General features: G+C 59.8%; 2 protein-coding genes across 2 annotated transcripts in view; one reads left to right on the top strand and one right to left on the bottom strand.

Moving 5' to 3' along the window:
* The first annotated feature begins 41 nt into the window (after positions 1-41).
* On the top strand, positions 42-1,121 carry PTSG_02212 (uncharacterized protein). The gene has a single exon (XM_004996641.1). It carries the CDS (start codon positions 231-233, stop codon positions 1,044-1,046), a length of 816 nt encoding a protein of 271 aa, XP_004996698.1. The 5' UTR covers positions 42-230; the 3' UTR covers positions 1,047-1,121.
* A 336-nt stretch (positions 1,122-1,457) lies between these two features.
* PTSG_11851 (uncharacterized protein) overlaps positions 1,458-15,208 on the bottom strand; it is a 17,190-nt gene continuing 3,439 nt past the window's right edge. Inside the window, exons 8-15 of the mRNA XM_004996640.1 lie at positions 14,874-15,003; positions 14,405-14,546; positions 14,120-14,222; positions 13,738-13,860; positions 13,375-13,498; positions 13,084-13,184; positions 12,615-12,833; positions 1,458-12,315 (exon numbers count right to left, since the gene is read on the bottom strand). Coding sequence (XP_004996697.1) covers positions 1,684-12,315; positions 12,615-12,833; positions 13,084-13,184; positions 13,375-13,498; positions 13,738-13,860; positions 14,120-14,222; positions 14,405-14,546; positions 14,874-15,003 — 11,574 coding nt within the window. The 3' untranslated portion in view covers positions 1,458-1,683. The remainder of the gene's footprint in view (positions 12,316-12,614; positions 12,834-13,083; positions 13,185-13,374; positions 13,499-13,737; positions 13,861-14,119; positions 14,223-14,404; positions 14,547-14,873; positions 15,004-15,208) is intronic.

The following is a 15,208-nucleotide window of genomic DNA, read 5'->3' as shown; positions in this document are numbered from 1 at the left end:
CGTGCTGAAAATTCTCAAACTTGCCCACCACTTTTCACAACTTGAGACGCTGTCGTTCTGCTGGTGTTGACACACCAATCCCTCCCTCTCCTTCCATCCATCCAGCCGTCCTTCCACCTCGTCCAACGTTCCCAACTTCACCCCGTCCTAAGTCTCTCGCGCCCCGTAGTCCAAAGGCACCGCTGTCCTTTCTCCCAACACACAAGCACACACACAAGCACACGCGTGGCATGTCCAGCGAAGCGCTGTTCCTGGCGTTCCTGGGTGTTGTGACGTGGATTTTGCTGCGGGCCACAAGCAACGAGCCGCGTCGCGCAGATGTCGACGTCAGCAAGTATGCGCAGTGGACGCCGAAGGACACCGGCGTTTACCTGCGCGAGCAAGGGTACACGGACGAGCACATCGCGGCATTCGTAAGGGCCATGAAGAAGCACAGCTTGCGGGGAAACATTTTGCCCAGCTTAACAGAAGCAGACCTGCAGCATCAGCTGGAGATCGACAACGCGCTGACGAGGAAGCAGATGGTGGCGGACTTCCAGCTGCTTCCTGCAGCAGCACACGCGCAGCGAGCCCAGGACAGCCCGCGCCGATCCCACGCAGACCCGTACCAAAAGGACCTGAAGCCCAACGGGACGTCAATCATTGGCGGCCTGTTCAGCTTCATTGGGAGCATCATCTTCTCAGTGTTTTGGGTGGTTTTGCATGGAGGCTTGTTGCTGTTCCTGCTGCTGTTGTTTGGGCGCCTGAAGCAGAACAGCAACCAGCTCAAGCCCCTGTCCGAAGCGCTGGACTTTGGGCGTTTTGGCTGGCCATCGCATGCAGAGGAGCGCATGAATTACAACCTGCAGTATTTTGCTCCCAACTACGTGCTGTCCCTCATCATGGCGACGGTGCTCAGCCTCCTCACCATCGTCAGCCCAGCCAAGATTGGTGTCGTCCTCACCCTGTGCACCTTGCACATGTTCCTCCGCAAGCGACCTCCAGCAGCTGTGCTTCAGGGCATGTCTGTCTGGAACCTCCTTTTCAACCGCCGCCGCCACAACTGAGAAGCAGATGTGCGTGAGGGGAGGCGGCAGTGTAGCGTCAGTGTGTGCATGTTACGTGTGTTTGTGTGTGTGTGTGTGTGTGCATGTTACGTGTGTTTGTGTGTGCATGTTACGTGTGTTTGTGTGCAGTGTCAGTGTTTGTGTGTGTGTGTATGTAGACATGTGTGTGCGTGTACATGTGTGCTTGTGTGCATGCAATCATGTGTGTGTGTGTGTCCTTTTATGCAAGTGCATGCTTGCATGCATCTCGCATGCATCAATGCGCAGTTTGTACCGGTGTGGGCAAGTGCTGTGGACACTTGCTTCTTGCTTGCTTGCCTTTGCTTGCTTTCACCCGCGTTCCTGCTCCTCTCCAACAATTTACTATGTTACAGCTACCTTTTCCTTTTCCTTCCCTTTCACTGTCCTGTGCTTGTTTGCTGTTGTTCTAATGAATGAAATACACCAACCATCCAACGTGCATGCATCCAAGCACTTGAACATGTAACTGAGAAATTCTGCCTGTTCTCACCACAAACAAACCTCTCTCACGCATATGTACATGAACGGAACTCGCAGCCACCCTCTCCCTCCTCACTTCACTCGCAATACAGCCACACACAGGCACGCAGTCACACGCCCCGATCCCAGCTCCACATCATACATCATGTGCACCGTCATGGGAAGGCCGACGCCGGCGAGTCGGCACGCGATGGTGGTTGTGATGATGATACTGCACCCGCCTCTGCGCGTCTTGCCTCTGCGCGTCTTGCCTCTGCACGTCTTGCCTCTGCGCGTCTTGCCTCTGCGCGTCTTGCCTCTGCGCGTCTTGCCTCTGCGCGTCTTGCCTCTGGGGGACTTGTGGCTGCGTGTCTTCCATCTGCCATTGCGTCTCTCTCCGCTTCACCTCGTGCCTGTCCTGTGTGCCTTCCATTTCCCATTGCGTCTCTCTCCGCTGCGTCTCCTTTCGCTCTAACAAACGGTCCCCTTGCTCGTGTCTGGCGTGACCGCCATCACCACCATGGCCACCACCCATGCCATGTATTTGCTGTGCAGGCGGTTCTTCGACGAGCGCGCCACCATACGGCTGTTGCTGTTGCTGTTGTTGCTGGGAGCTGCGGCGGCGGTGGCGTTGGCGAATCGTTTGCTGCGTGTGCAGCGGCACGGGGTGCTCGGTGTACTTCTTGAACACGTTCCATGACCGTGTGGGGTAGAACTGCCCCTCCGCCTCAAGCTCCGTCTGAAACGACGTCTCGGAGCCCTTGCGCGACGCACGGTCGCCAAACACGTACTCCCGCCCCTGCTCGGCTGACTCCTCGTCCAGTAGGGTGAAGCTGTGGCGATTGAAGGGGTTGCGTGAGCCACGACGCTGAGAACGCAGCCGCGTTGGATACTCGGCCTCGTCTCCATCACCACCTTCATCTGCCGGCTGTGGCGCCTCGCTTGCACGCCGCTCTCGCTTGTGCCACGGCACTGCTTCCTCCACAGGCGGCAGCTGCACGGGTCTCCGGACCTGGGGCTCGTGCTCCGGTGTCAGCAGGTCCAAGTCCGCAAAGCGCATGCGGCCGCTCGCATCCACTTCGCCAGCGACATACACCCCGTTGTTGTCAGATGGCGCTGCGCCTCCACCGCCGTACGCCAGGCGACTTGGGCACTTCTGTTTCGGCGCCTTCTTCCCTTGCGTCGATCGTCCAAATGCGGTTTCGCTGTCGCTGTCGCTGCCCTTCTTCGACACAAGCACGAGCTCGTCCGCGTCCAGCTCCTGGCGCACACGCCGCCGGCAGCAGCAGCAGCAGAACAGCAGCACCCCGCCAGCCACGCCCGCAACAATGTACCACAGCGGGTCCAGTGGCGTCGTGTCGCTCGCAATGTTGAGGTTGAGAAAGTCGCTGATCGCTGCTGGCAAGTCCGCATGTGCCGGGTCCTCACGGTACTCCCCGCCCTCGCTCCTTGGAATCACCAGCAAGCCCAGGCTGATGTCTGCCTGCGCCTCAAACTGATACGAGAGCACGTCCACGGGCAGCACCACAACTGCGTCGCCAATCGGCGTCACGCCGTCCCGGGTGAAGTAGATGGCCCACTCCTCCGTGTTCTCATCGCCGGAATCGCGCCAGGTCAGCTCCCCGCGCACCGTGTTGGCGGCCTCATCGTAGCTCACCAGCGTCAGGTTGGCCTCCGGACACGGCAGCGACGGCGGAGGATACACGCACGTGGACGCCGAGCCGGGCGGGTGCACGAAGAAGCCAGGGCACTGCGGCACCGTTGCACACTGGCCGTCGCTTCGCACCGTCTCCAGGCCGTCAGTGTCACAGGTCGTTTGCAACGAGCAGCCGCGCTGCTGCGTCAGCACCGTGTCCACGGGACAGGACACCACGCTCCGGTCTGGCGAGTAGCACAGGCGGTCCTCCGTGTCAAACACATGCGCCGTGTTGAGACACGTGGGCTCATCTGGCAGACAACTGCGCGTCGCATTCACTTGCACGTCGTGTCCCGTGCTTGGGCAGATGCTCGGTGCTCCCACGCAAGGCACGTCCACAGGCACAGACAGCACCGGCACGCTCACCAGCATACCGTCGTTGCGTGATAGCGCCGTCTCCGTCTCGCTCGAAACCAGCATGACGTCCGTAAACTCCTGCACAGGCATCCCGCGCTCACACCCCGTCACCCGCTGGGTGTTGAAGGACACGCGCACGGGACTGTCAGGGCTGAACACGCGCGAGAGTGGGCCATAGTCCGAGTACACCTGCGCCACGTCAAACGTGAACGGCGCGCTGGGGTCCAGGCTGTTGGCATTGTCAACGCCAGTCACCTCATACACTTGCACCCGCCCCGTCTCCACGTCCTCAAGGCGCAAGTACACCGCAAACGCATCATCCCCGCTGCTGTCGTCCTTGGTCGTGAGGACGTTGCTGCGGTCCAGCACCTCAAGCGCGTGTTCTGCAAACTGCTGCAACTGCGTGCCAACGGCGCTGCCATCCGCCTGTGTGGGAGAAATCTCCACACGCTGTACGTCTTCCACGCGATCGCCGCCGAGCAGCCGCAGGTAGCCCGAGTCCACCGCATCGCCAGCCGTCGACGTGGTCGTGTTGTCAAACAGCCAGTCGGTCGTCCACACGTCCCGCAGGACACCGGAGCGCTGGCCATGCACAAACTGCTCCCCCTTTGTGCTGCGTGCAGGCACGACAGTGGCGAGGGACCAGTCGCCAGGCGGCAGCGCACCAGACAGGGTGATGTTGCGGGCGGACGCGTCAACCACCGCCAGCTCATAGTCCAAGATGTCGGCCAGATTATCGCTTGTCGGTGGCCACGGCTCCTCGCCAGACGCCGGCGATGACGAAGGGGATGTGCTGGGAAGATTGCCCAAGTACACGACGAACGTGTCCACGCGTGCATCGCTTACGCTCTCCCACGACAGCACGAGGTCCACAAAACCGAGGCGTGCGTCTTCGTCCAAGGACAAGCGCACCTCCGACACAAATGGAGGCACATCCACACACTGCACTGGCCACGCAACGACGTCCCCTGCGTCCTGTTCGCCTTGTTCTTCTGTTTCTGTTTGTGTTTCGGCGCTCAAGGCACCAACAAGCGTCTCAAAGCCAAGGCAGCCAAAACCAGCTTCAAGGGCAGCTGCATCGGAAGCCGTTGTGCTGCTGGTGGGCGTCGTTGCTAGATCCGTGCTTGCAGGCACACAAACGCCAGCAATGAAGGTGGTACCGGAAGCGCATGCGAGGCCATCATCAAGGTAAGGCACGACGCAGGGCCGCACATTGCCTTCCTCGGCTGGTGAGACGCAGTTGATGGCACCATCACCAAGCACAACATCCACGATGGTTCCCTCGTCAAATAAGTCGTCCACTTCCAAGTCAACGACCAGCACGTGCACGGCATCAAGCACCCACACATCCGCTGTGCTGCTGTTCACCCCCATCAGAGCGTACACCATTGCCAGGCCGTCTTCGTTGCGCACAATCACATGTGGCCACGCCGTGGTGGCTGAGCCTGCACTGTCCATCGTGCTGCTGTTGTTGTTGTTGCTGCTGCTGCCGCCGCCGCTAACATCATGTGCGCTCATTGCTGTCGATGATGATGATGATGATGATGATGATGATGATGATGATGATGATGATGATGATGATGATGATGATGATGATGATGATGATGATGATGATGCTTCTTCCGGCGTGCCTGTGTTGTACAGGTTCGCCAGAGGCCCAATCACCAATTCTGCAATGGTACCCGCACCGCCTGTGTACGCTGTTTCGTTGGCACGACCTGCGAGCAGGGCACTGACGGCTGCCGCTCGCTGTTCAATTGCCGCAAGCGCCGCCACGATGGAGACGCCAAGACCATCCACGGTGCTGATGGCGAGCTGCGTCACGCTGTCCACCGTGTTGTTGTTGACGTGCACAAAGCCGCCTCGCGACACATTCACTTGCGCAAAGGTGTAGCGCCAGCGCTGGCGGATGGCCAGGCCCTGGTCCACAATCGGCACCTCTGCTGCGACTTGTCGCGCTGGCGCCCAGTCCTTGGCCATCACCGGCACGGCCTGCAGTGCAACGCCATCTCCAAGCACCGTGTCGAGTGGCACCGGCAGGCTCACCCGGGCAGTGGTGGCGCTGTCCATAAAGTCGCCCAGTGACAGCGACATCACCCCAAGCACGCGATCGTTCGCAACAGAGGAAGGGGCGACCTCACTGCTGACGTTCCCAGCAGCCATGCGCGCAGCGCGGTTTAGCGCTGCCGTGTACTCGCTGGCATTGAGCACACGCACCTCAATGCCTTGCACCTGAGCCACGAGCGCAGCAGGGTCGGTGGTCGTCACAAACACGGTCACCGCACCCCCAATCTCGCCGTAATCGGCATCGTAGTCGCGGAACGCCGCCAGAGACACATCCAGCGACAGTGGCGTGCACCCGCCGCCCAGCTCTTGCTCCTGCCCATCGCCAGGGCACGCGCGCTGCGCAAGGCAGGTCTGCGACACGTTGTACAGGTTGCCGAACGGCAAGCACAGCCCAAACGGTCCTGTCAGCACCCCTGTGGCACCATCACTTGCGTCACCGCCACCGACACTGCTGCCACGACCAAGACCAACGCTGGCCCCACCCAAACTCAGCGCATCCAGGACGGACGTGCCGCTCACGGCGCTGCGGAGCGATGACGGCGACGATGCTGCTGCCGCATGGGCACTGCGCACCAGCTGGCCCCCCTCTGGCCCAAGCACGAAGCGGCCTTGGCCAGCGTTCAGCTCTGCATATGTCCCCAACACAATGTCTCCGTCCGCTTGATGCACCATGTCACCGGCGTCAGCACCAGCATTCGCACTGCCAAACGCCAGAAGTGACGGTGCCTGCAGGGTTGCCAAGTCATCGGCGAGCGCCATGTCGTGGTGTGGACCGACGCAACCCACGCCGGCCACCCTGGTCGGAAAGTGGGGAGGGCAGGCGTTTACGTCCGCACGGCTGCTGTTGCTGCCATGGCCAAAGACAAACTCCAGTCCAACACGTTCGTGAGCTTGCAGCATGAACGCGATGGCGCCATCGTACACGCTGAGCGGCAGCAGGTCAAACACAACCTGGTTGTCACCCGTTGCAAGCAACGACGCAATCACGAATGCCACCTGCTGTCCGGTACGATAGCCTGTGAACCGCACCAGCGGCAGTGTTACAGGCTCAGAACCACCGCTGCTCAGCTGCGCCTGGGTGGCAAGGAATTCAAGCAGGCCACTCGCATCCAAGCCACTGGCAGTGGTTTTGGAAATCACGAGGCGCTCCACGTCTGCCATGCTGCTGTTCTCGAAGCGGAGGTATCCATTCGCCAGCACTTCGTCTGCTGCGGCTGTGGTTGCGTTCGAAGCGGCGACTGTGCTGTCAAAGCGCCACACGCCATGTGACCTGTCGGCTGGAGAAGTGGCGTTGGCATCCGGCACACGCACGCGAGCCGCGCCCAACCAATCGGCGCCTGTGCCAACGCGACTAGGCACCACGGTGAACCACGCGCCGTCTACAACACGCACGCCTGTGCGAATCTCAAACACGCCTGTGGTGGCGGTGCTGTTGCTCACAGCAATGGGCCACACCCCGCCATCATTGTCCTCCAGGTACAGCGTGTACCCAGCGCCATATGCTTCAACTGCGTCCAGCAGGTCCCCCACGTCCTTTCGCCCTAGCAGGCTGTCAAATGACCACGTGACACGGCCCTGGTAATAGCCGATGCGGCCATCCTGGTCTGCCTGTGCAGTCACACTCAATGCCAAGGAGGCATGAATGTCCGTCTCCATGTCGCTCTGCTCCTGGCTGATGCACGCCACACCGTGAATGTGCTTGTCTCGCACCGCAAGGTGGGCCCAGCACCCAGTTGCCGGCACATCACAGAGGCCATCTGCGTTCGGGAGCGCGCCGGTAAGCGCACACACGCCCGTGCTCGTGTCTGCAGGCTCTGCACAGCTTCCAAGGAACTGCTGTTGCTGCTGCTCTGAAAATTGGCTGCGGTCACACGCAAGCGGCTGCGCAACACTAAAGGTGATGTTGATGGGCTCGCCGTCTGCTAACCAGTCTGTCACCACTAGAACGGTGGAGTCAACGGTGCCTGCGCTCGCGCTCACCGAAACCAGGCTCGCTTCAAACGTCACCTGCGACGCTGTGGCGTTTAGCACGTCGTGCAGCTCAAGAGGCAAGAGCTCTTGTTCCGCGTTGCGAACCAGCAAATACAGGGGTGCGATAGATGATGCCACGCTGTCGTTGTCGCCAAGGCCACTGGTGTCCACAAGCTGTCGACGCCTCTGCAGTTCCGTCACAACAGCGCTGAGGTCCGGCAGCGCGTCTCCGTTGGTGACATCCACGGCGGCAACAGCCACGCGCACGGGCCCGTTGGCTGGTGAGATCGTGTGCTCATCCAGGCGCAAGACGCCAGCAGGAACGCCTTCAAGACCAATGTTTGCGTCAAAGGTCCATGGTGCTTCGTGACCGGCGCCACTGCCAGGCGTTGGCATACTTTCGCCGTGGTCAACAAACGGCACGCCCGCCACGCTGTCGAGCAAGCGCCACTGCTGGTCGCTGCCAAGCGCTGCTGGCGCCTGGGGGTGAGCATCGCTCACCAGTGGCACGAGCACAAAGTGTGTGTGCAGAGCGGCTGGCCCAGTCAGTGTGACTTGAGCACTGCGTGCGTCCGCAGACAGCACAGCCACCAACGTTCCCTGTGCCGCTGGCAGTGGCGATGGATCGCTTGCATCTGCCGTCGAGAACACCACCAAGGACGGCAGCAGCACGTCAAGAAGAGAAGATCGTTCGCCACCAACACCATCACCATCACCATCACCAACGGCATAACTGCTGTCACTCGTGAGGTCGTGTCCGATGGTGACGGCCCAGAGCTCATACCCCACAACGCCATCGAGTGGGCCTGCGACGCTAAAGGACAGCAGGCCATCCACGGCCTGAAATGTGTTGTTCCTGTCGGAGAATGCGTTGAGGTCGAGTTCCAAGGTCGGTAGCACACAGGCGCCGGTGCTGTTTCGAACCAAAATGCCGGGACACACGGGTCCAGTCACACATACGCCCTCCTGAGCAAGGACTTGCTCATCGCAAGGGCAGCTGGGTAGCCTCGGTGCACTTGCGCCAAACCAGGCCACGTCAAAGCTCTCCCCTGCAGACACCAGCCCTTGTGCTGCAATGGGAAGCCCAAATACTCGCCCGTCATCAGCAACGCAGCACAGCCGCTCTTGGTTTCCGCTCCCAAACTGACACAGGCTGCCCAAGTCAACTGCGGATGCCGGCGTTGCAACCGGTGTCGTGCCATTGTTGTTGTTGCTGTTGCTGTTGTCGCTGCCGCCGCTGGCTTCATTGTCACTGCTGATGTCTGCGAGTGCGGATGGCCAGTCACCAAACAGCGTCCACACAGATGTGTCCTCCAGAACAGATGACGGTGATGTCGTGCTGCCACTGTCACTGCTTCCATCGTCACCGTCGGACGTTTGCAGCGGTGGCGAAACAATGAGCTGCGGTACTGCTATGCAGGCCAGGTCGGGCGATTGCACAAACCCAGGCGGACATCCCAGCGTCAGGTCCCCCGTGCCGAAGATGAGAGCAAGTGGATCACCATTGGAGAGCACGGTGCCAACGGAGTGGTCCGGTGCACCGATGGGAGTCACAGCAAACACCATGCCTGGCGTGGAGCTGTTGCCCTCCATCACAGCGTCAACTGCAAACAGCAGGCGCTCATCATCTGCTGTGGTCAGCAGCAAGCGAACTTGCGTGGAGAGCAGACGAGCATCACCTGTTGCCGCTGCCGTGACATTGGCCGCAACAGCAGCGAGAAGGGTGCGTGCACTCTCGCCAAGACCATCCACGTTGGCAATAGTGACAAGAGACACGTCTGCCACGCTATTCGCCGCATCGAAGGACACCGTTCCGTTGTGTGCCTGCGCTCCGTTCGCGTCCGTGTCGTTGCTGAAGATCCAGCGCGAGTGCGCGAGGACGCTGGTACTGCCGCCCTCAACAATATGGGCAATGAGGTCTTCAAGGTCACCCAGGCCCGGCGCACCGGTGGAGAGCAGTGTGGACGGGCGCGGGCCGAGCGAGGCGGCGTCTGGGATGGTGGCGTTCTCGAAGCCAGGCGCAAGGAACGGCATGCCAACAAGGTTGATTGGGAAGACAAACACCCGCGATCGGGTGAGGTTGGGCATGGCAACGGTGCCGTCTGCGAGCAAGCTCCCTTGTGTGAGGGTGACGTTGATGTTGGTGACGGGGTGGTCAACCACAGCCACGGGCGCCATGACTGCCAGCAGTGGCGCGCCGTTTTCGTCGATGCTGGGAAGGTGGCCATGACCAGCCGATGCGACGTCGCCGGCAAACACCGCGTAATGGCGGATGTAGCGCGTGTCTGTGGGCGCGTCCCAGGACACGAGGCCTTCGTACACGCCCGCGTACTCGCTGCGGTCTGGCGTGGACAGCGTGATGTTGGCGACATGCGCCAGCGGGCGATGCAGAATGCACAGCGCGCTGGCACCACTCGCAGCTGTCCCGCTACTGGCATCGTTGGACCCGCTCGCAGCCACACGCTCCGTCCCCGCTACGCAGACATCATGGTGGATGCAGCTGGGGCTGAGCCGTGCATCGGAGAGGCAGGCCTGCGTTGGAACCAGGCAGGATGGCTGTGTCCGATGGGTCCAGCCATAGATGCTCGGTTCGTCCAACCGGCAGTGCAGGTGCGATACAGGCTGCACCGTGAGCAGCACGTTCTCCCCCAAGGAAAGGGAAGAGGGCGACGATGAAGATTGCAATGGAGGCAACAGGTCTGCACTTGCAGCTGGGGATTCATGCACTGGCACAACATCGAACGCATAGGCCACGGGTGCTGATGTGTCAGAGCCGTTGAAAAGCGGAGTGACACCCTGAACAAGAAGAGCCGCCACCTGACCCTCTTCATCATGCAGGCCAAGGTACACGGCGCGTGGTTGGCCCGTTGCTGGGTTCACGGCCGCGGTGAGGAAGGGGTCCGCATCTGAAGGTGACGCTGCCTGCTCAATCCGCGCCACCAGCGGTTGCAGCTGCGCAGTGATGTTGTTGCCCTGCGCGCTGGTGGTGCTGAGCACCACAGTCGATGCATCCCGCACAAAGGTTGCATCGAGCGTGACTGTGCCAGGCCCAGCCAGGTCACCGTCCGTTGCATCCAGTGGCGAGCCGTGCTCGCCTCCCACCCAGGGGCCAACCACATCGATGATGGGAAACGCCGCTGCAAACTCCGTGTAGTTGCGAGACGACGTTGCGGGCACAACCACCCAGTATGCCGCGTCTGGCGACGCAAGCCCGGTACTGCTGAGCGAGAATGTGGGATCGAGGGGGGAGACCTGGCCAATGTACTGCCAGGTAGCCGGTGGATCACCGGAGCTGTGAAGCGTGGGCGGGGCTTCGGCAGCGAAGAGGGTGAAGGAGATGGCAAACCCTGGCTCATCACGCACAGTAATGTCAGCGGTGATCACGCCCAGTGCCGGGTCTACGTCCCTCGTGACCACAATGGAGGTGAGCTGGCGGGTGAGCACTGGCGGCGCACACTCGCCGTCGGGGTCAGAACTTGGGCGCTCATAAAACGCCGGACACACTGGTTGCACGATGCACTCCTTGGTGAATGCCGCGTTCACGGCTGGCTCGTCCTCAAAGTAGTACGGTGGCGAGGATGCAGAAGGGTGTGCGGACGACGCCAAGCACGCGTCCCGAACACAGGGCCCAAACGCGGGATCGGTGCCGGTTGTGAACGCGTTTTGTGCGCCAGACACCAGCAGCAGTGTGCGTGAGGCGTTGGCGGGGCACGGCAGTGCCGCGGTTTCGCTGAAATGGAACACAACAGGGTCGTCCTGCTCAAAGTTGAGGTGCACTGGCCCAACAAAGGCATCCACAGGCTGTGCGTCAAAGGTGAACGTGCCCGTATCCAGGCCGGCCTCTGCTGCCCCCGAAAGCTCAAGCACCACGGGTCCAGCAACCTGGTTCAGGATGGACACCCGCAGTGATGCTCCGTTGCTGACGTGCTCAGCGACGCCGACGAGGAAGGCGGTGATGTTGAGTCCCGAGTGATCAAGCGCGCTGATGGTGACGGCGGTGACTTGGTCCATCAAGTTGCTGTCAAATGCCACGTACCCTGCTGGGATTGCTGCAGCTGGTGCAGCAAAGCTGGTGTTGACGTGGAAGAGCCATCCCTCCGGTGTTGTTGCGCAGGGCTGGACGTCGCAGGTGGAGATGCTGAGGTACGTGGTGGCGTTGGCATTGGGCTGGCTGAAGTTTCCGCCGTCATTGGTGACGGTGACGTTGACCAGGCCGGGAAACGGCACGTCGGGCGCAGCGCACTGCACGTGCGCGGTGCTGATGAAAGAGGCCGTTGTGGCAACACCGCCAATGTTGCAGGCCAGCACATCTGTGGCAGCAAAGTCCTCACCCCACACGTCAATGACCTGTGGGTTTTCTGAGAGCGGCACCTGTGTTGGTGTGACAAGGGTCACTGTTGGCGGGCGGTTGTCGCAGGCTGCGGAGAAGAACCCTTCAAAGCACTCGCACTCGCCCGTGTGCGGGTTGCAAACGCCGTTGCCGGTGCACTTCCCTGCCGGGCAGTAGAACGCGCACTGCTCGTCTCCGCTGCCAACATAGTCGTCGTCACACGCGCATGTCTTGGTCGCATAGTCGCACGCTCCGTGACCGTGGCAGAAGCTGTCGTTTGTGCAGAAGAATTGGCACAGCGAGCCCACCGTATTTGTGCCCATGGCACAGTCACACTCCCCAGTCAACTCGTTGCACGTGGCGCCATTCTAGAGAGTACATGCGTTGTTGGGGACCGGGGATTCATTTGTGTGTGTGTGTGTGTGTGTGTGTGTGTGTGTGTGTGTGTGTATGTGTGTGTGTGTGTGTGTGTGTGTGTGTGTGTGTGTGTGGTTGTGTGTGTGTGTGTGTGTGTGTGTGTGTGTGGATGTGTGTGTGTGTGTATGTGTGTGTATGTGTGTGGATGTGTGTAGACACGTGTGAGGTGCGTGTACAGGAGTGGCCTTGAAATGACAAATCGCAAGCGCAGGTCCAATCAGCAGGCAAACGCAGCGACGGATGTACTCACCTCGCACATGCAGTCGCTACAAGTTGGGCCACCAAAGTTTCCTGGGCATTGACACGCGGCCTCGCCCGTGTCTGGATCGCATTCACACTGGCCGCCATTCTCACACGTGCCGACACATTCCTTTGCAACGCACGTTCCGGAACCTCCATCCACTTCTGCACAGGCGTCGCACGTGCACGTGCCGTCCTCAACATTGCACGTGCCAAGCCCTCCACACACCTAGTAATTACATAGCCATGGACACACGCACACGTGAGTTGCAGCAAGAAAGTTGTTGAAGGCATGATGAGAGGAAATGGGCTACGTTGTGCTGACGGCGCGTGTGGTGGTAAGTGTGGGTGGCGAGGCAACAAGGTGGAAGGTAGCACACTAGTGGGTGTGCACTGGCGTACAAACAAACATACAATGCGTGCGCAACAGCATCCTTCACACATCTTGTTATTCTGTTATTCGAGCACGAGCAACTCACTTCACCGGTGCCGTCTTGGCCGATTCCGGGGCAGGGTTCACTGCACGTTGGTCCCCACCAACCATCTGCACATGCACAGGGCGATCCAGCAACCGAACGGCCTGTGCGTGCGCGCGCGCGCGCGCGTGTGTGTGTGGGTGGGTGGGTGGGTGGGTGGGCGTGTAAGCCAGTGCAAGGGGACTCGTTGACTTGTGTATGCGTGAACGGCGTGGAGGCGGGAAAGCGTCTTCAACACAACAGTGAAGCAAGGTAAGAGGGAACTGCGTCCCACTAATTTGTGCATTAACTGACCGTTGGAGGTCTTGGTGGCATCCGTTGCAGTGCAGGTATCGTTGATGGCAACGCCGCACACGACCGTGCAGCCGTTTTCCAGCAGCCCAAGGTAGCACACGTCAAGGTCGTCGGGTCCAGTCTCCTGATGGATCATGGTGAAGAAAGGCAGGGGCAGAAGAATGTTGTCAACGTGTGCAGTCGTGTTATGTTAACGTGTTCAATCACATCACAGCAGCATGTCATGTCAAACATGACGCGTACAATGTGTGGGGGCGGTCGTCAAGACGCCAATGCAAGTGTATGGCACGTCTCTCTGCACGTTCTGCCGCTGCGGGACTGCCATTGCCATCTCCCTGTTGTCTCTCAAAATACACACTATACCTGGCAGGGGCAGCCTTGCTGAGAGCAGTCCGAGCCGGCAAAGCCGCAGTCACAAAAGCAGGTGCCTGTGGAGGTGTCGCAGGTGCCATTGCCGTTGCAAGGATTGCTCGCGCCTCCGGGGCACTGCAAGAAGGAGAAGCAAGAAGGGAAAGAAAACCAAGCAGATTCACATTCGCATGGGGGGGGGGAGAGATTAAGCATTGACAGTTAATTGACATTAGGGCATTTAATGCAAGACAATAGGTTGGCCAAGATGGTGGCTCGTTATCGCCGCGACTCGTTGCGTCGCTTAGCAAGCGGACAAGCACTGTGATTGAACCAGAGCCACAGCTTAGAAAGAAGCAGGCTGAAAGTGACGCAAATCACGTGGTGGCATGCTGACCTCGGAGCTGCAGTCGTCTCCCCAGTAGCCGTACTCGCAAGTACATTCATTGGTGTATCCAAAGTCAGCGGTGCCATGGCCACTGCACCACGCTTCCACAGGCCTGCAGCCAAGACAACAAGTGAAACAGTGTCACACACACACACACACATTGAGAGACAGAGGCAGTGGGAAGAAGAGCGAGAGAGAGAGAGACGTATGCAAATACGATCGTGAGCTTGAATGTCAGGAATCAGGCACTTGACACGGCTGTCGCGAAAAATCAAAAGTGATGTTGTGACGCACGTGTTGGTCGCGGCAGCAACGATGACTGTTTCGTTTGGGGTGCCGAGCACTGGGCCCAGAGGTGTGTCGCAAGTAGCAAGCACAGCATCGTGGTAGATGCTTGACCACTGAGCATTCTCACACAGGCCATCATCGCGTGTTCCTGTTGATGAGAGGAGGAAAAACGGGGTGAAGAGGAGGATTGACACGATGGCAGAACATGCGTGGATGGTTAATGGAGCGGTTACAAAACAAAAGTAGGGCTGATGAGCTCGAGTGCTGGCGGGATAAGAACACACAGGCATGGTCGAACAGTGCACTGGTGTTCTCAAAGTATGCATGCGCGCACGTGAGTGTGTGTGTGTGTGTGTTCGTGTGTGTGTGTGTGTTCGTGTGTGTGTGTGTGTGTGTGTGTGTGTGTGTGTGTGTGTGTGTAAGTGTACGTGTTCGTGAGTGTCAGTGTAACTGTGAGCCAACGGGTACAACGCACCGCTGAGGCAGGCGCCGTGATCGAAGCTCCAGCCGCAGCCGGGCTCTTGCGTGCATGCAAAGCAGTTGTCAAAGACGGAGCAGTGCGGGCAGCACTCTGAGGTCCCCGTGAACTCACTGGCACACGTACTCTGAAGGTAGACATGAACACGACAAAGGCGGGCAGAAATGATTCGGGGGAGGGGTGTGAGAACTGGACGCGTGATGGCGCATGCTCAACGTGGTTGTGTGCGCGCATATTGCATGGTGCTACACCCCCCCCCCCACACACACACACACGCACACACACACACACACATGCCATCGCACACACACACACACACACACACACACACA

Source organism: Salpingoeca rosetta (genome assembly GCF_000188695.1).
Source record: "Salpingoeca rosetta unplaced genomic scaffold supercont1.5, whole genome shotgun sequence".
NCBI lineage: Eukaryota > Choanoflagellata > Craspedida > Salpingoecidae > Salpingoeca > Salpingoeca rosetta.
This window is presented reverse-complemented; position numbering and strand designations above follow the sequence as displayed.